This window comes from Schistocerca serialis, chromosome 12 (assembly GCF_023864345.2).
Source record: "Schistocerca serialis cubense isolate TAMUIC-IGC-003099 chromosome 12, iqSchSeri2.2, whole genome shotgun sequence".
In the NCBI taxonomy this organism is placed as follows: Eukaryota; Metazoa; Arthropoda; class Insecta; order Orthoptera; family Acrididae; genus Schistocerca; species Schistocerca serialis.
This window is the reverse complement of record NC_064649.1, coordinates 146,198,147-146,219,033: the sequence shown is the minus strand read 5'-3', so window position 1 is coordinate 146,219,033 and position 20,887 is coordinate 146,198,147. Positions and strand designations below refer to the sequence as shown.

At 43.7% G+C, this 20,887-nt stretch overlaps 1 protein-coding gene across 3 annotated transcripts in view; it reads right to left on the bottom strand.

Annotated features, from left to right (window-relative positions):
* The window catches only part of LOC126428321 (uridine phosphorylase 1), a 476,800-nt gene that overhangs the window by 92,337 nt on the left and 363,576 nt on the right, over positions 1–20,887 (bottom strand). The window contains exon 1 of one of the 3 annotated variants that reach the window (XM_050090259.1): positions 11,959–12,092. The exons of the other annotated variants lie outside the window; for them this stretch is intronic. Coding sequence (XP_049946216.1) covers positions 11,959–12,062 — 104 coding nt within the window. The 5' untranslated portion in view covers positions 12,063–12,092. Of the gene's footprint in view, positions 1–11,958; positions 12,093–20,887 lie in introns of those variants that run through there. 3 annotated transcript variants of the gene reach the window in all.

The window sequence follows — 20,887 nt, the reverse complement described above, 5'->3', positions numbered from 1 at the left end:
ATCAATTTGGATTCCGTAGAAATGTTGGAACACGTGAGGCAACACTCACCCTACGACTCATCTTAGAAGCTAAATTAAGGAAGGGCGAACCTACGTTTCTAGCATTTGTAGACTTAGAGAAAGCTTTTGACAATGTTGACTGGAATACTCTCTTTCAAATTCTGAAGGTGGCAGGGGTAAAATACAGGGAGCGAAAGGCTATTTACAATTTGTACAGAAACCAGATGGCTGTTACAAGAGTCGAGGCGCATGAAAGGGAAGCAGTGGTTGGGAAGGGAGTGAGACAGGGCTGTGGCCTCTCCCCGATGTTATTCAATCTGTATTTTGAGCAAGCAGTGAAGGAAACAAAAGAAAAATTCGGAATAGGTATTAAAATCCATGGAGAAGAAATAGAAACTTTGAGGTTCGCCGAGGACATTGTAATTCTGTCAGAGACAGCGAAAGACGTGGAAGAGCAGTTGAACGGAATGGACAGTGTCTTGAAAGAAGGTTATAAGATGAACATCAACAAAAGCAAAACGAGGATAATGGAATGTAGTCGAATTAAATCGGGTGATGCTGCGGGAATTAGATTAGGAAATGAGACACTTACAGTAGTAAAGGAGTTTTGCTATTTGGGGAGCAAAATAACTGATGATGGTCGAAGTAAAGAGGATATAAAATGTAGACTGGCAATGGCAAGGAAAGCTTTTCTGAAGAAGAGAAATTTGTTAACATCGAGTATAGATTTAAGTGTAAGGAAGTCATTTCTGAAAGTATTTGTATGGAGTGTAGCCATGTATGGAAGTGAAACATGGACGATAAATAGTTTGGACAAGAAGAGAATAGAAGCTTTTAAAATGTGGTGCTACAGAAGAATGCTGAAGATTAGATAGGTAGATCACACAACTAATGAGGAGGTATTGGATAGGATTGAGGAGAAAAGAAGTTTGTGGCACAACTTGACTAGAAGAAGGGATCGGTTGGTAGGACATGTTCTGAGGCATCAAGGGATCACCAATTTAGTATTGGAGGGCAGCGTGGAGCGTAAAAATCGTAGAGGGAGACCAAGAGATGAATACACTAAGCAGATTCATAAGGATGTAGGTTGTGGTAGGTACTGGGAGATGAAGAAGCTTGCATAGGATAGAGTAGCATGGAGAGCTGCATGAAACCAGTCTCAGAACTGAAGATCACAACAACATCAGCCATGTCGTCTTAGCAGGCCGGCGTCGCCGAGCGGTTCTAGGCGCTTCAGTCTGGAACCGCGCGACCGCTACGATCACAGGTTCGAATCGTGCTTCGGGCATGAATGTGTGTGATGTCCTTAGGTTAGGTTTAGGTAGTTCTAAGTTCTAGGGGACTGATGACCTCAGAAGTTAAGTCCCGTAGTACTCAGAGCCATTTGAACGACTTTTTACATCACATCATCATCACTGGTCACTGCCCCTCCCCCCCCCCCCCCCCCCCCCACACACACACACATACTCATTTTCCATTTTCCTGCATCAGGACGCTGACGATACTTCCGTTATTGTATTATTCTATTGAATTCTTCGATTCGTCCCCGTGGCGCAACTGAGATAAATACTGAGTCACCACCTCATCCCCACTGAATGAGACGTTAAGCTCAAAGAACTGAAGGAGATTAGATCTGTCCATCAGAGATCCTGGGCATATGATTTTATAGTAACATTCATTGAATTATGACAATTTGCTGTAGAATAACACTCGTTAATTACGAAATGTCATTCTCTACACTATTACCTAAAGAATCGTTGACTTCGTAGTGTGTCTTATTTTAACATTTGGATTTTAGCTGTCTCTAATCTCTCTGGCCACTTTAATGTACAGTTTTATTCCCTTGTAGCAGCTACTGTTTTGGGTTTTTGTTTGTTAATAAGAATTAATTTACACTTTGTCTATACTGAATTGATACGTCCGTTGTATAGTGGAGCAGAATAAGGATTTGGTGTGACAGTGTGACATTCCGTTCTGGGAGAAGGGGGGGGGGGGCGATGACTTCCCACGCCCCTACCTGGGCACGTCTTTGATTAACTTAAGAGATAATCCGTGAGCAAATTTGATTTGGGCAGCCTGTGGTCTGCAATGCAAATATGATTTTACACAGGAGCTTTCCACCAGTTAAACTGCCGCAGCACAGTGTCCAGAAAAACTGAACATGCAAACTGTCTACGTTACGGTAACTGTAAATAATGGAGTTATTTGTGTATGCCAATTATACTACTGGCCATTAAAATTGCTACAACAAGAAGAAATGCAGATGATAAACGGGTATTCATTGGACAAATATACTAGAACTGAGATATGATTACATTTACACGCAATTTGGGTGCATAGATCGTGAGAAATCAGTACCCAGAACAACCACCTCTGGCCGTAATAACGGCCCTGATACGCCTGGGCATTGAGTCAAACAGAGCTTGGATGGCGTGTACAGGTACAGCTGCCCATGCAGCTTGAACACGATACCACAGTTCATCAAGAGTAGTGACTGGCGTATTCTGACGAGCCAGTTGCTTGGCCACCATTGACCAGACGTTTTCAATTGGTGAGAGATCTGGAGAAATGTGCTGGCCAGGGCAGCAGTCGAACATTTTCTGTATGCAGAAAGGCCTGTAAGGACCTGCAACATGCGGTCGTGCATTATCCTGCTGAAATGTAGGGTTTCGCAGGGATCAAATGAAGGGTAGACATGCTTCCAATGTCGCCAAACATGGATGCGACCATCATGATACTGTAAACAGAACCTAGATTCATCCGAAAAAATGACGTTTTGCCATTCGTGCACCCAGGTTCGTCGTCGAGTAAACCATCGCAGGCGCCCTTTCTGTGATGCAGTGTCAAGGGTAACTGCAGCCGTGGTCTGCGAGCTTATAGTCCATGCTTTTGCAAACGTCGTCGAACTGTTCGTACAGATGGTTGTTGTCTTGCAAACGTCCCCATCTGTTGACTCAGGGATCGAGACGTGGCTGCACGATCCGTTACAGCCGTGCGGATGAGATGCCTGTCATCTCGACTGCTAATGATACGAGGCCGTTGGGATCCAGCACGGCGCTCCGTGTTACCCTCCTGAACCCACCGATTCCATATTGTGCTAACAGTCATTGGATCTCGACCAACGCGAGCAGCAATGTCGCGATACGATAAACCGCAATCGCGATAGGCTACAATCCGGCCTTTATCAAAGTCGGAAACGCGATGGTACGCATTTCTCGTCCTTACAAGAGGCATCAGAAAACGTTTCACCAGGCAACGCTAGTCAACTGCTGTTTGTGTACGAGAAATCGGTTGGAAACTTTCCTCATGTCAGCACGTTGTAGGTGCCGCCACCGGCGCAAACCTTGTGTGAATGCTCTGAAAAGCTAATAATCATTTGCTTATCATGGCATCCTCTTCCTGTCAGTTAAATGTCGCGTCTGTAACACGTCATCTTCGTGGTGTAGCAATTTTAATGGCCAGTAGTGTGATTCACAAGAACCACACACTCCAAGAAAAAAAAAGAGAAAAAAAAGAATGAATTCGTGGAAATGACTGAGTGGATCGTAAATCTGAAGATATGATGCACATGTATAGACAAACGATTACAATTTCAAAAAAACTGGATGATTTATTCTAGAGAAAGTGCTTCAGAGGCAGCTTTTCGGTTTGGGACTGATGTCCTTCTGAGGGATATCGTGCCAAATTCTGTCCAATTGGCCCCGTAGATTGTCTAAATCCCTCTCTGGTTGAAGGGCCGTGGCCATTACGCTCCAAACGTTCTGGGCAGTTTGGCAAGCACGAAGGCAAGCAGTGTGCGGGTGGGCATTATCTTGCCGAAATATAAGTCCAGTATGGCTTACCATGAAGGGCAACAAAACGGGCTGCTGAATGTCGCCCTCATACCGCAGTACTGTCAGGCTGCCGCGAATGACAACGAAAGCGGTCCTGCTCTGAAAAGAAGTGCCAACCCGTACCATCACTTCTGGCTGTCGGGACGAATGGCCGGCGACAGTGAGGTTGGCACCCCACCGCTGCCCCCGACCCGCGGATCCCCTTGGTTTCCATCGGCGGTCCCGTTACAGCACAGCGGAATGTCGGCGACGTTCTCAGCCCCGTTTTGTTCCCCTTCCTGGCAAGCCATTCTGGACTTGCATTTTAGCAAGATAATGCCCTTCCGCACACAGCGAGGGTTTCTACTGCTTGTCTTCGCGCTGGCCAAGCCGTATGTTGGCCAACAAGGTTGTCACATCTCTCACCAACTGAGAATGGTTGGAGCATTACGGGCAGCGCCATACACAACGAACTGGGGATTTCGACGATCCAACGCGCTAATTGGACAGAATTTGGCACGATGTCGCTTAGGAGGACATTTAACAAGTAAATGATAGCGTTCTCGCCAAGGCGAATAAGTGCTTACGTAAGGGTCAGAGGTGCATCAACACGCAATATGTGAAGCTTTTTCTCTTGAATAAGTCATGCAATTTTTCTGAAACTGTAATCACTTGTTTGTGTGTACATGTTCATCACATCTACCGATTTCCGTCACATTCGGTCAATTCCTTCGCTGCCACCTTATACACTTAAAGTGTAAGACAAGACGGTCATTGCCTTCATGGAAAAATCTCTTCGTCCCAAGAAAATAGACTGCCACGAATGTCTTTCCAGGGCTCCAACAATAAGGAAATTGCATGGTGAGAGATCGGGACTGCATGAAGAACGTGTAAGGGTTTTCCTGTGAAACTTCTACACAGTACATAAAACAACCTCGGCAATATGTGGGTGGACCCACTTTTTGCGAAGGAGCTTCGTATCAGTACACACCTCTCCCGGCTGTTGTGTGTTTTCGGGACCGGGGGCCGCTACTTCTTCATTAAGTAGCTCTTCGGTCGACATCATGAGGCTAAGTGCATCCTGTTCCAGTTTTCTCACCGCGGAAAAATCCCTGGCAGTTTTGGGAACAGAACTCTGGACCTTCGAATGTCACAAAACGACCTCCGTCAATCCTATCTGGTAACGATCACATGTCGCGCAGCACTACTCTAGAACAGGAAAGCCTCTGAAGTAGGTCTGTTGCATCTTCCAAGTGTTCTGTCAATAAAATGCAGTCTTTGGTTTGCGTTCCCCACAACATTTTCTATGTGTAAAACTTTGAACATAGCCGCTAAGGTTCAGTGACCGCGTCAGAATTATATTAGAACAAATAAGCCCTCGGTCACAAATATTAAGTCAAAATTGACCAGGTTTCGACGCTACTATGAGCGTCGTCTTCAGAATTAAACTTACTGTTCTAAAGCATAATAGGTATATAAGACATTAACAAACTAAAGTGTGTACTGACTGGAAAGAGATGCAGTACCTGAGTGAACTCGGGTTGCAACAAACCTCAGGTACGAGCAGCCCTTAGCGGCTCACCATCTTATCTTATTCACAACTTTTCATGACGTCGCCATTCCGGCTTAGATTTTTTAGAATGTGACTTATAAGTACTGCATCTCTTTCCAGTCAGTACACACTTTAGTTTATTAATGTCTTATATACCTATTATGTTTTAGAACTGTTGTTTAATTCTGAACACAACGCTCATAGTAGCGTCGAAAGTTGGTCAATTTTGACTCAATATTTGTGACCGAGGGCTTATTTGAGACCTGAGTTTCTCCTGGCGTATACAACTTTCCAATAACTTCCGGGAATTCAGCCAGGTAACACTTTCAGCGACCGCCGATATTTCGGCGGGAGAACACCCCGCCATTTTCAAGGCAAACTGCAACGGACAGGCGGCGTACATGCAAATTTAATACCTCGGTTCTCGGACCCAAGCAGGAAAGATAACACACACACACTGAACACTAGTGCTACCAAAGATGACCAAAGTCAGAGCTATCGATAGTGAGACTATGAATTCGCAGGTGAGGTAGCATTGAGTCTGTCCCTCTGTTTCTTGACAAGGGAGAGAGCCGGATTCCAAACAGAGTTTAAACAGAAACCTCCATCCCTGTTAACAAGGTTTCAGTGTGTGTGTGTTATCTTTCCTGCTTGGGTCCGAGAACCGAGGTATTAAATTTGCATGTACGCCGCCTGTCCGTTGCAGTTTGCCTTGAAAATGGCGGGGTGTTCTCCCGCCGAAATATCGGCGGTCGCTGAAAGTGTTACCTGGCTGAATTCCCGGAAGTTATTCGAAAGTTGTATACGCCAGGAGAAACTCAGGTCTCACATTGTTTACCTCTACGGGGAGGAAATGTATCGGTGTTTACGTAAGCTGGATAAACTTCGTAGCTGTCGAGTTAGACTGCAATGTGCTTTGTCGTTTTTATTGAGGTGTCGTGATGAAAACCATGTCCCAACATTTGCTAAGGTTGTGCACCATATTAATTCTCCTGCCGCCAATCGAATTAAGCAACGTGCTGGCTTGGCTCTTGTTCGCGAAAGGATTCGTTTTACTCGTCGACGTATGGATTCTGTTTCCAAAGAATTGTATCGTTTTCATTTAATTAATCTGAAGTGTCTGATTTCACTTGGGATTGGTTGGACGGTGCCTCATGGACCCAAGCTGACTGGGAGTACAACTCCGTTACTGCCCGGCATTTGGCAAAGTTTGAACATTTTCATCGCGCGGAGTCGGATGTTATATCTCTACGTTCTGTGATAAATCTCACAGAGAAATCTTTTGACGACGCGACCTTATCCGTGCTAGGGAAGGGATTAAATTTTGCACCCACTCCGAAGAATTTGCCGGTAGTTGATTTTATTAGTTCAATTGAACAGGCAGTTTGCAAACTACCTCCTGACGCTGCAGAGGAAGTTAGGAGGGAGGCATGCCGTGCTTTGACTAGGGCTCGTCCACCCAAGAGTAATGTAACAGCAGCAGAGAGGGCTGCTTTACGCTCTCTCAAAGTTGATCCCAATATTGTTATTTTACCTGCTGACAAGGGCAATGCCACCGTTGTTTTAAATAAACATGATTATGTACAAAAGATGCAACGTTTACTATCTGATTCAACGTATCGCAGAATCGATGCTGACCCCACGAAAAGTGTTGAGAGAAAGACCAACAGCCTCCTGAAGAAAAGTGGTTTGTCGCAGGACACAATCAAGAGGCTTAACACCTATAGTGCGGTTCCCCCTAGGTTATATGGCCTTCCAAAGGTTCATAAGGAAGGGGTTCCTTTCCGTCCTATAGTGAGTAACATCGGCGCCCCGACATATTGTGTATCCAAGCATCTTGCTTCTCTGTTGAGTCCACAAGTAGGACGGTGTGAACATCATATCAGGAACTCAGCTGATTTTTTACGTCGTTTGGAGGGACTGAGGCTGAATGACTGATATTTTAGTGAGTTTCGATGTGGTCTCTCTCTTCACTCGTGTTCCTCTGTCTGATTCGTTGCGGTTAATTGAAGCCAGGTTTGGTGCTGATTTAACTAATCTCTTTAGGCATGTGTTGACATCCACTTACTTTTTATTTAATGACCAGTATTACGAGCAGACAGATGGAGTTGCGATGGGTAGTCCGTTGTCTCCTGTGATCGCAAATTTGTTTATGGAAGACTTCGAGGAACGTGCATTGGAGTCGGCGCCTTTAAAACCCGCCTGTTTCTATAGATACGTTGACGATACCTTCGTTGTTTGGCCTCACGGTAGGGAGAATTTGAATGTCTTTCTAGAACATCTGAACTCGATCCACCCGAACATTCGTTTTACGATGGAGGTGGAAAAGGATGGTTGCCTTCCCTTTCTCGACGTGTTGGTTAGGAGGAAGGATGATGGATCATTGGGACATGCAGTCTACAGGAAACGTACTCACACCGACTTGTACTTACAAGCTAATAGTTGTCACCATTCGGCTCAGCGTGAAGGGGTACTTCGTACCTTGGTACACAGGGCACATATCGTTTCTGACGCTGAGACTTTGCCAGCTGAGCTGTCCCATCTTGAAGTTACATTTCGTCAAAATGGTTACAGTGATAAACAGATTGAACGTGCGTTGCGCTATCGACCAACTGTACATCAGGTGATTGATGATAATTCTGAGTCAACACCTAAGTCTACTGCCTTCTTGCCTTACGTAGGAAACACGTCCAATAAGATCGGTTGTATTTTACGGAAATACGGTGTGAAATGTGTTTTCCGACCTCCATCTAAAATTAGAGCACTTTTGAGTTCCGTTAAGGATGATCTTGGACTGCGTAAGGCGGGTGTACATCGTGTCCCTTGTAGCTGCGGCATGGCATATATTGGTCAAACTATCAGGACCGTGGAGGACAGATGTACTGAGCATAAACGGCACACACGATTACAGCAGCCAAATAGATCTGCTATTGCCGAACATTGCTTGGATACTGGTCACCCCATGTTATATAATAACACCGAGATATTGGCATGCACGTCCAGCTATTGGGACAGTGTGATTCGGGAGGCAGCTGAGATTAAATTAGCGAGCAACCTTGTTAACAGGGATGGAGGTTTCTGTTTAAACTCTGTTTGGAATTCGGCTCTCTCCCTTGTCAAGAAATAGAGGGACAGACTCAATGCTACCTCACCTGCGAATTCATAGTCTCACTATCGATAGCTCTGACTTTGGCCATCTTTGGTGGCACTAGTGTTTTCAGTGTGTGTGTGTTATCTTTCCTGCTTGGGTCCGAGAACCGAGGTATTAAATTTGCATGTACGCCGCCAGTCCGTTGCAGTTTGACTTGAAAATGGCGGGGTGTTCTCCCGCCGAAATATCGGCGGTCGCTGAAAGTGTTACCTGGCTGAATTCCCGGAAGTTATTTGAGAGGGCTTATTTGTTCTAATATAATTTTCTATGTGTTCATTTCAATTTAAGTTGTTCGTAATTCCTAGGTATTTAGTTGAATTTACTGTATTTAGATTCGTGTGATTTATCTTGTGACCTAAATTTGACGGAGTCCTTTCAGAACTCATGTGCATGGCCTCACACTTTTCATTATTTACAGTCAACTGGCAATTTCGTACCACGCAGACGCCTTTTCTAAATCTTTCTGCAACTGGTTTTGATCTTATGATGGCTTTATGAGATGGTAAACACCAGAACCATCGGCAAACAATCTAAAACGACCGTTTCTCTACGGGGTCGGTAGTTGGCATTGTTATGTCGGTTTTGGCAGTTACAGTAGCATTTGGTGGCCGGATATCGTTACCCCCCTACCCTCCCCTCCTGTCTGCGTCTAGTGTGAATCTCATGCGTGTTAACGTTTTCCAAGTGTTTAACTGCCCTAGTGGGTATCTGAGGTGGAACATCGGAACCCAGCCCGGTATTCACCTAGGTCCTAGAAGGATGTGGGAAACCGCCACAACCAGGCAAGTCGGCTCCCAAACCCTCCTCGTTAATCCGTGAGGCCTGTTCGGTTGCAGGGACGGGTCGACTCCCTGTGCCCACAAGCGTGCGCTTTAGCGCTCTCGGCTATCCGGGCGGGTAATTATTCATACAACAATTTATGAAAAAAGGCCGCGCGCAAAATCGCACTTTGGGGGGGGGGGGGGAATCTTGGTATTCGGTTCCTATCTGATCTAGGAACATGGGTGAAAAGTTTTTGCTTCAGTCTGACCAACCGCCATCTGTGTAACCATTCGAATATCTGTCTTGCTGTAGCTATGTGACAGTATTTTAAGCAGGCTTTGAAGGTGAACCTGAGCTGACACCTAGGCAAATTATGCGAATGGATTAATTCTATTTGCAAAGAATTCTACTGGGCTGAGATTAATGCTCAGATAATGAAACTATTTGCAAGTGCACCACCGTTCTGAGTTTATATAAAAAAAGTTTTTCTGGAATTTTTTGAAGCGCCCACCTCTGGCCTCTTCTACCTTAATTTGACTAAGATACTGAATATTAGCTGACAATACGAATCTGTTCAAACTTTGCACGAAGGTAGGTAAATGGGTAAAGTCAAAATGAAACTCCTTAATCCAAAAATCGTCATCCACTGTCGAGGTACGATGGTTTAAAGTCGAGCTCAGTGTAGCATGTAAAATTCGTTGAATGAAACGATTTAAAATGAATAAATAAGAAATGCATGCTTACGATGAATCTGAAAACTCGCTTTAAAAAATCTAGTTTTATTCGGATCTTACGTACAAAATAGGTTTTTTTTTTAGTTGTTTACGCGCCACTTACACGTTTCAAACCTGTGCGTATCGATTGGAGTTTTTAAGGATATAAATACCCTCCCGGCCCCATGAACCATGGACCTTGCTGTTGACGGAAGAGGCTTGCGTGCCTCAACGATACAGATAGCCGTACCGTAGGTGCAACCACAACGGAGGGGTTTCCGTTGAGAGACCAGACAAACGTGTGGTTCCTGAAGAGGGGCAGCAGCCTTTTCAGTAGTTGCAGGGGCAACAGTCTGGATGATTGACTAATCTAGCCTTGTAACACTAACCAAAACGGCCTTGCTGTGCTGGTACTGCGAACGGCTGCAAGCAAGGGGAAACTATAGTCGTAATTTTTCCCGAGGGCATGCACCTTTAACTGTTGCATGGACAGCTGCATCAAACCAGTCTCTGGCCTGAAGACCACAACAACAACAACACATAAATACATGTGATTAAATGTCCTCCTGTTGTTTAATGAAAGCTTTATCCGTCACCACGATATAAGAAACATGGTACGAAAGATAATAACAAAACTACACCGGATTATTCGACGCCGGCCGGTGTGGCCGAGCGGTTCTAGGCGCTTCAGTCTGGAACCGCGTGACCGCTACGGTCACAGGTTCGAATCCTGACTCGGGCATGGATGTGTGTCGTGCCCTTAGGTTTACGTAGTTCTAAGTTGTAGGGGACTGGTGACCTCAGAAGTTAAGTCCCATGGTTCTCAGAGCCATTTGAACCATTTGATCATTCGACGGCCAAGTCAACAAAAATCTAAATCGGTTGCCGAGCTTTGCTGGCCTAATATAACATTATGGCAGAGTAAAAGTAAGGAACTAGAATGAGAAATGCTCATATCGCGTCACAAAAAGGCGAGTACATCCTTGGCGGAGTGGGGATGTAGAAGGGAACTAGCAGCTTCAAAGACATTTAAAACACCTTGACATATTCGCGCTTTTTTGCAAGTTAACCTTACTTCGCCAGCGGAGTGAGCTCTCTTAGACACACGGCCCGTTACATATACGGTGAGGGGAGCACGGGCAAATACAGAAATTTATATGCTTCTACAGAGTGGAATACATTTACAATAGGAAGTATCCGAGAGTGAAGATGCGTGCATCCTAAGCTGTTCAAATGGCTCTGAGCACTATGGGACTTAACCTGAGGTCATGAGTCCCCTATAACTTAGGACGACTTAAACCTAACTAACCTAAGGACATCACAAACATCCATGCCCGAGGCAGGATTCGAACCTGCGACCGTAGCGGTTCCAAACTGTAGCGCCTAGAACCGCTCGGCCACTCCGGCTAGCTCCTAAGCTGTAATGACAAGCTGTGTCTCACTGCACAACTTAACAAATGCCGTTTTCGATTACATGATGGCGTGTGTGACATGCTATACGACATGATACCGTGTATCATGTTGCTTTACTTGATACTATGCGTTATATTACATGACATGGATACTATCCCTACCAAGTAAAAATGCGCGAATATGTCAGGATGTTTCCACTTAAATGAAGCTGCCAGGTAACTAAAATATTCGCTTTTTTCGTGCTACGATTGGAGGATTTTTTATTCTTATCAGAATGATTACGTTTTTAGCAGTTAAAGGTTCCCATTTCTTAAGAAGCACGGGTTGTAAATAAAAATAACAGTTGCTACCAACAACTTCTCGATTACAAACGTGTTACACTAAGCAGTCATTTATGGACGAATACCTTAATAAGCTAAATATGTTTTACATTCGATAACGCTCGGAGAAAGCGGATTTTTTTTTTAAATTAACTATGGCCACTGCGTTAGACGAGTTCTTTTACCTTAACTGGACTACGATAGTGAAGCTTCGGTCACAATACGTTCGCCTTACCGTGTGGACTCGTCTTCTCCCTCGTGCTTCTCCTGGCCCTGGCCGTTAAACGTGACCCTGCCTATCTTGGCAGGCTTCACACCGACAACGTCCACTGCCGCCATGGTTCTCGCAGACAACCTCGCTACGCCAACTTCCGACGCAGGACTAGCCCGCGTAGGGTAAGCGCCACAGCTATCTAACACCGCGCTGCACTTGTTTCCTCCCCCCCCCCCCCCTCCCTCGACCCCTCCCCAGCAGCCCTTCCAGAACCGTCAGAGCCGCGATTACATCACCTATCAGCTGAGCGCCACTCTCATCTGGACGCAAATGCCCCACTTCTCACTCCCAAGATAACACGCAGATATCCACTCCGCTCAGGGTCACCCATATACGAAAACTGTAAATAGTAATCGTTCTCATATTAATTATCGTCTGGGTATGTTCTGAAACAAAATCCCTCAGTGGTTGTCAGCGGTGATTTTATTGCCATGGTCATCCGCGAGATACCAGGTCTGTTCAAAAAATTCCGCAACATTCCTAACTTGGCACCAATTGTGTGTTGCGGCGAAATACGGTTGGCATCCCTGCACATGCCTGTGTTTAACGTGTATCTGTCGGAAGTTTCATTGTTGTCTGTTAGTTAACTGTTCAGTGCTGTATTGAGTAGAAGACTGTGTCGCACGGATTGCGATTATCGAGAGGGAAGAGCAACGCGTCTGCGTTAAATTTTGCGTGAAACTCAAGAAAACAGTTACACGGACACACCAATTGATGCAAGAAGCCTACGGTGTTGAATGCTTAAGCCAGGGGTCTCCAAACTACGGCCCGCGGGCCAATACCGGCCCGTGGTAATGGGCCAGACACGCGTGGTTCCCGGCCCGTCGTATTTTATTTTTTTATTACCTTCGAACATTGCTTATCGAGCACATCCCATAACGAGTGATTAGCACAACGAGCGGAAAAACGTAAGAAACTAACCTGCTTAAGGAACGTTATTTCGCGTAAAAAATCTGTTTAGTGCTATTTTTTCAGTCTTGAATAATCATTTCAAAAACAACTTACTGGCTTATACGTGTTGGAACATTACTTAGGAACAAGTGCAAATGACACAGGTTTGTCAAACATGTCATGTACATAAAAGCATTTAAGTAAATAAAAGAATCAAAAAATTTCAAGTTAAACAGCACATTTAAATTTAACATAATATAAAAAGTGGGGATATCATAGTATTTGTTAATGGTTGATGAGGTACAATTACAGACGTGAGTACACCGTGGTATTGATACATATGGCTGTAATCTTGGTGCTATAAATCTTATTTACATGTTATAGTAGTGACATCTTATTTATATGACATAAAAATGACATAGTAATGTTAACAACTGAATCAGCTACCACATATGAAAGCCATCTTAGGCAATTTGTAACACTTGTAAGCAAACATTACAAATATGGATTGTTATACGATTATATCACTTGTTATGTATTTCACTGTTATTGTCTAACTTGCTTCCAGAAAATACTTGATAATGGCACTTTGAAGCCGAAATCATGATTGTGTACGTGTAAATGTAACACTGTAAATAAACAACCGTCTACTGGCGGTACTGACTTTAATGAAATATATTATGACTGTGGCCCCGCATTATGAAAAAATTATATAGTATTTCTTTGTACCAATATAACTGAAATGAAATTAAGTCCACAGCTCAAGGTCAAACAAAAAACAATTCACTGCTTAATGTCTACTGCAGTGCCACTCAGTAAAGAATGGCAACAGCGTTAAGCACCACAAAAACTTCTGAACTGTACCGAGAAGTTTCCAGCGGTACTGGGGTATCAGGCCACAAGAAAACTTTGACAAACTGCAGGTAGGTCGCGGCCCTTGGTGCTCCGTGGAAAAGCCAGTGTAGCCCTTAGGCTAAAATGTTTGGAGACCCCCTGGCTTAAGCCATACACGGTTTAAAAATGGCTGGACGGAAGTTAAAGGTGACCCTCGTTCAGGGCGCCCTTCGACCTTTACCGCCGACGCTCATGTCAGCAACGTCTACGGAACTGTGCTTGCCAATCGAAAACTGATTGTCCAAGAGGTTGCAGAAGACTCTTAACATTTCATTTGGATTGTGTCGTGAACCCTGACACAGTATGTTGGAATGCATCGTGTTGTCGCCGAGTTCATACCAAGGCTCAAGACCTTCGCTTCTCAATCTGTGAAGAACTTTTGGATCGGGCACCACTAAAAACATTCTTTTAACACAGCTGGGAACTGCCGCGAACACTCACAAGGGGAGGCCACGACGTTTGGAACGCGGATTTACTGCAAACTTCGTACACTCCACGAGGACAACAAAATTCGTAAGCAATAGCGCGTACTTCTCAAGCGTAATTGAGAAAATCGCAAGATAATTTCGATCGTCAAATATATATATCCGTGCGTGGCCATTTTTACCATAAAGCGGCGGCAGCCGAGTGGTTAGCGTTCAAGCCCCGTAATCGCTGGATCGAGTCCCCTTCGTCTTTTTTTTATTGTTATTATCAACACAGTGATTTTCTTTACTATTTATATTACAATTGATACAATGGGGAAAATACGTGTAATCTGATGAACTTTTATTAAATTTATAATGTTTGTTTGACAATGTTGACTGGAATACGCTCTTTCAAATTCTGAAGGTGGCAGGGGTAAAATACAGGGAGCGAAAGGCTATTTACAATTTGTACAGAAACCAGATAGCAGTTATAAGAGTCGAGGGGCATGGAAGGGAACCAGAGGTCGGGAAGGGAGCGAGACAGGGTTGTAGCCTCTCCCCGATGTTATTCAATCTGTATATTGAGCAAGCAGTGAAGGAAACAATTCGGAGTAGGTATTGAAATCCATGGAGAAGAAATAAAAACATTGAGGTTCGCCGATGACATTGTAATTCTGTCAGAGACAGCAAAGGACTTGGAAGAGCAGTTGAATGGAATTAATAGTGTCTTGAAACGAGGGTATAAGATGAACATCAACAAAAGCAAAACTAGAATAATGGAATGTAGTCGAATTAAGTTGGGTGATGCTTAGGGAATTAGATTAGGAAATGAAAGTAGTAAAGAAGTTTTTCTATTCGGGGAGCAAAATAACTGATGATGGTCGAAGTAGAGAGGATATAAAATGTAGACTGGGAATGGCAAGAAAAGCGTTTCTGAAGAAGAGAAATTTGTTAACATAGACTATAGATTTAAGTGTCAGGAAGTCATTTCTGAAAGTATTTGCATGGAGTGTAGCCATGTATGGAAGCGAAACTTGGCCGATAAATAGTTTGGACAAGAAGAGAATAGAAGCTTTCGAAATGTGGCGCTACAGAAGAATGCTGAAGATTAGATGGGTAGATCACATAACTAATGAGGAAATATTGAATAGGACTGGGGAGAAGAGAAGTTTGTGGCACAACTTGACTAGAAGAAGGGATCGGTTGGTAGGACATGTTCTGAGGCATCAAGGGATCACCAATTTAATATTGGAGGGCAGCGTGGAGGGTAAAAATCGTAGAGGGAGACCTAGAGATGAATACACTAAGCAGATTCAGAAGGATGTAGGCTGCGGTAGGTACTGGGAGATGAAGCTGCTTGCACAGGATAGAGTAGCATGGAGAGCTGCATCAAACCAGTCTCAGGACTGAAGACCACAACAACAACAATGTTATTTGGCAGTCTTCTAACTTTTATTATCACAAATAATGTAGTATTCGTAACTATCGACTAGTAAACGACCAAACGCATAAGGTGATACTGAAAATGTATACTTGTCCGTGAATTGAGAAATCCCTTATACCTGGAAGGAGCCCGAAACGACTTGTTACCTCCAAATTTTGACCGGCACAGACGGCTTTCGAAAGATGTACAATTAATCGTCGCTTTCGACGTTACGAGTACAAGTTTACGGGATGGTATTTTTTGGAAAAATAGGGAAAACATAAACGGCACCAGCTGCATTGAATAAATGCTATGTTTCCTCATACGCAACGTCTTTTGACGTTTTCCGTGGAAAAACAAACCTCGTTAACGTTTATAAAAACCTCTCTTTCAGCCGATAATTTGGAAGCGAACCATGCAGAACGCAGTATTTCCTTAAAAATCGGCGCTGATAATTGGTTATGGAGTATAGAGTGTATTTTAATAGCATCTTCCGAGAAGCAATTTCTCGTTCTCTTTCGATTAAATATGAACAGACGCCGACAATCATACATTTTCAGTATCACTTTATGCGTTTGGTCGTTTACTAGTCGGTGGTTATGAATATTATATTATTTGTGATACTAAACTGCCAAATAACACTGTAAATTTAATAAAAGTTCATCCGATTACACGTATTTTTCTCATTATATCAATTGTAATGTAAATAGTAAAGAAAATGATTGTGTCGAAAACAAAACGGAACTCTATCTACATCCACATCCGTACTCCGCAAGTCTCCTGACGGTGTGTGGCGGAGGGTACCTTGAGTACCTCTATCGGTTCTCCCTTCTATTCCAATCTCGTATTGTTCGTGGAAGGAAGGATTGTCGGTATGCTTCTGTGTGGGCTCTAATCTCTCTGATTTTATCATCATGGTCTCTTCGCGAGATATACGTTGTAGGGAGCAATATACTGCTTGACACCTCGGTGAAGGTATGTTCTCGAAACTTCAACAAAAGCCCGTACCGATCTACTGAGCGTCTCTCCTGCAGAGTCTTCCACTGGAGTTTATCTATCATCTCCGTAACGCTTTCGCGATTGCTAAATGATCCTGTAACGAAACGCGCTGCTCTCCGTTGGATCTTCTCTATCTCTTCTATCAACCCTATCTGGTACGGATCCCACACTGCTGAGCAGTATTCAAGCAGTGGGCGAACGAGCGTACTGTAACCGACTTCATTTGTTTTCGGATTGCATTTCCTTAGGATTCTTCCAATGAATCTCAGTCTGGCATCTGCTTTACCGACGATTAATTTTATATGATCAATCCATTTTAAATCACTCCTAATGCGTACTGCCAGATAATTTATGGAATTAACTGCTTCCAGTTGCTGACCTGCTACATTGTAGCTAAATGATTAGGGATCCAGCGGCTTTAACGCCAACCACTTCTTTAAAAAAAAATTGTTCTGTATTGTTTGTTAAATTTTGTCAGGGCGGACGTCCGATGACACCCCTTCAGCTTGTTCGTTGATTCGTTCGCCCAGTTTTTTTTATTAGGAAGGAAAGCCAACACTCTGAACGAACACGCCGAGCCACCGTGCCGCCACCACTCGCCTGTTGCCGCTTCATGGTTAAAATGGCCACGCACAGATATATATATATATTTGACGACCGAAATTATCTTGCGATTTTCGCACTAACGCTTGAGAAGTACGTGCTACTGCTTGCACATTTTGTTGTCCTAATGGAGTACTACGAGTGTACGAAGTTTGCAGTAAATGCGCGTTCCAAACGTTGTGGTCTCCCTTCGTGAGTGTCGTAGCCCAAACCGATTTATACTCTTCCTTTCTCCAACCCCCGAGACCATTAATACATAAATCCATTGGTCTTATTTAGCAGTTCTGTTTATGCAGCGAGGCGTGTTTGCGTTTTCTTGGCACCTCGTTCCAGTTATCCAGGTGTCTCTCCAGCGATTGCAAGGTCCCGCAAACACAGTCTTGACACAGAAATTTTCCTGCAGTGAAAGTTCAGAAAGTATTTCGCAATCCATTCCACTTGGGGGCTGAGGGGTTATTGAGCGGCCGCTTACCCTTGAGCAACGCTGACGCATCCAACAACACTTGGCCTCCACTTTACGAGTCAAGTGTTTCTACCACGAGACCTACCACAATGAGACAGAGGGCTGCAGTGTTCTTCTGCACGCACACACACACAGACACAGAACTTTGTTTAGATTTTTAACGAAAGTTTATTGGGTTGGTTAATTACACTAATCCCTTGTTGTTGTTGTGGTCTTCAGTCCTGAGACTGGTTTGATGCAGCTCTCCATGCTACTCTATCCTGTGCAAGCTTCTTCATCTCTCAGTACCTACTGCAACCAACATCCTTCTGAATCTGCTTAGTGTATTCATCTCTTGGTCTCCCTCTACGATTTTTACTCCCTCCACACCGCCCTCCAATACTAAATTGGTGATCCCTTGATGCCTCAGAAAATGTCCTACGAACCGATCCCTTCTTCTAGTCAAGTTGTACCACAAACTTATCTTCTCCCCAATCCTATTCAATACCTCTTCATTAGTTATGAGATCTACCCATCTAATCTTCAGCATTCTTCTGTAGCACCACATTTCAAAAGCTTCTATTCTCTTCTTGTCCAAACTGGTTATCGTCCATGTTTCACTTCCATACGTGGCTACACTCCATACAAATACTTTCAAGAAACGACTTCCTGACACTTAAATCTATACTCGATGTTAACAACTTTCTCTTCTTCAGAAATGATTTCCTTGCCATTGCCAGTCTACATTTTATATCCTCTCTACTTCGACCATCATCAATTATTTTGCTCCCCAAATAGCAAAACTCCTTTACTACTTTAAGTGTCTCATTTACTAATCTAATTCCCTCAGCATCATCCGACTTAATTCGACTAATTCCATTATCCTAGTTTTGCTTTTGTTGATGTTCATCTTATACCCTCGTTTCAAGACACTATTAATTCCATTCAACTGCTCTTCCAAGTCCTTTGCTGTCTCTGACAGAATTATAATGTCACCGGCGAACCTCAATGTTTCTATTTCTTCTCCATGGATTTCAATACCTACTCCGAATTTTTCTTTTGTTTCCTTCACTGCTTGCTCAATATACAGATTGAATAACATCGGGGATTGGCTACAGCCCTGTCTCACTCCCTCCCCAACCACTGCTTCCCTTTCATGCCCCTCGATTCTTGTAACTGCCATCTGGTTTCTGTACAAATTGTAAATATCCTTTCGCTCCTTGTATTTTACCCCTGCCACCTTCAGAATCCCTTATAATACACATATTGGAAAGAGAATGGTTCACAGAACGAAAACAGAGGCATAGACATAGGATGCAGCCTGATGCGTCGTGCAATAGTTAAATTTGTGATTAAGCATTAGGGTAACATGACTGGGCTGGGATCAGAGTTTGAATACAATAAGCGTGTTCAAATGGAAAGTGTTACAGCACAAATTCAGACAGAGAGAGACCTCTACAAAATAAACCAACGTGGAGAGAGGCAACGAACCAGTTCAAATGGCTCGGAGCACTATGCGATTTAACATCTGAGGTAAAAAAAAAAATATGGCTCTGAGCACTATGGGACTGAACTACTGAGGCCATCAGTCCCCTAGAACTTAGAACCACATAAACCTAACTAACCTAAGGACATCACACACATCCATGCCCGAGGCAGGATTCGAACCTGCGACCGTAGCGGTCGCGCGGTTCCAGACTGTAGCGCCTAGAACCGTTCGGCCACACCGGCCGGACATCTGAGGTCATCAGTCCCCTAGAACTTAGAGCTATTTAAACCTAACTAACCTAAGGACATCACACACATCTATGACCGAGGCAAGATTCGAACCTGCGGCCGTAGCGGTCGCGCGGTTCCAGACTGGAGCGGCTAGAACCACTCGGCTACAACGGCCGGCAACGAACCAGTCTTCAGATTAAAGACGACGACGACGACGACGATGGCAGCAACGACAACAACAACAACAACAACAACAACAACAACAACAACAACATTTGTGAAGTTATGAGAGAAAGAAGTGATTAGTTACACGGAATACCCAGCAAAAGTAAATTCATACATATTAAAAATGTGTACGCGTGTGTGTGTTTTCCACATCTCCTCCTAAACTACTGGACCGATTTCAACCAAACTTGGTGCACATATACCTGCTAACTTCCAGCATGCTGTAGTAGCTGTGTGTCAGCAACTTCTGTTAATCAGCACAACGGAAAACCAGCCCAAAGTTGCAAATTTCACTTTTTTGTTGATTCACTCGATAACCAATTTCGGGCCGAGACCCATTTACAAATCATCGTAACATAATCAAAAATGGTACTTCCTAAGATGTGAAAACCGTGTCAAAAATGTGCAACCAACAATTACAGCGCATACAGATTATCTGTATATGCTGTAACTGTTCTTTGAACATTTTTGACACGGTTTTCACCTCTTCAGAAGTATCATTTCTGACTGTGTTACGTTGATTTGAAAATGGGTTTCGGCCCGAAACTAGTCGTGGAGTGAATAAAAAAAGTGAAATTTGTAGCTTTGGATTAGTTTTTGGTACACAAACCAATGTCTGGGATGAATCGCTGTGGGACTAAGGACCACTGCCTCTCAAACGGGTAGGAGTGAAAAATGAGTGTAGTTCATGACGCGAAAATTCCCACACTTCATTCACTCCGTATTTGAGAATGAGAACTCCTAGTGACTTGCAACGTGCTTTACACGGAATTTGAAAATTTTATGAAGTTTTCTCGCTGACAACTCCCACGAAATGAAGAAAGGAAACAGGTTACTGCTTAGTATATTTTCGCTGTTCATGCAGTAAAACTGCTCCATCACGCATAACGTTTTAATTTATTACTTCTTTACTACTAACTCTATTCGCGACACATTTCCCAGATACCGTTCACATATACTACTGGATGTACTTCCAAAATTATATTATTCTATGATACAGAGTTCGCGAGATATGATATCATAAACATTGAAATACGTCAAAATGAAACTGCAGGGCAAAATTCGTTAGAGATACAGGTGAAACAAATGTGCAAATACGTGTGAAATGTGTTATGTTAATAAGTATGTGACGTGCGTACTTGGGAAAACACAGCTCCTGCTATACGGGTGGATCGATTTCAACCAAACTTGGTATTCATGTTACTATCTGGAAAGAAATACTGTTCGGGTGTCGATGGGGAGGAGTAAGAACTAGAATCCTCTTGTGAATGTATGCTTTCCCGGCAT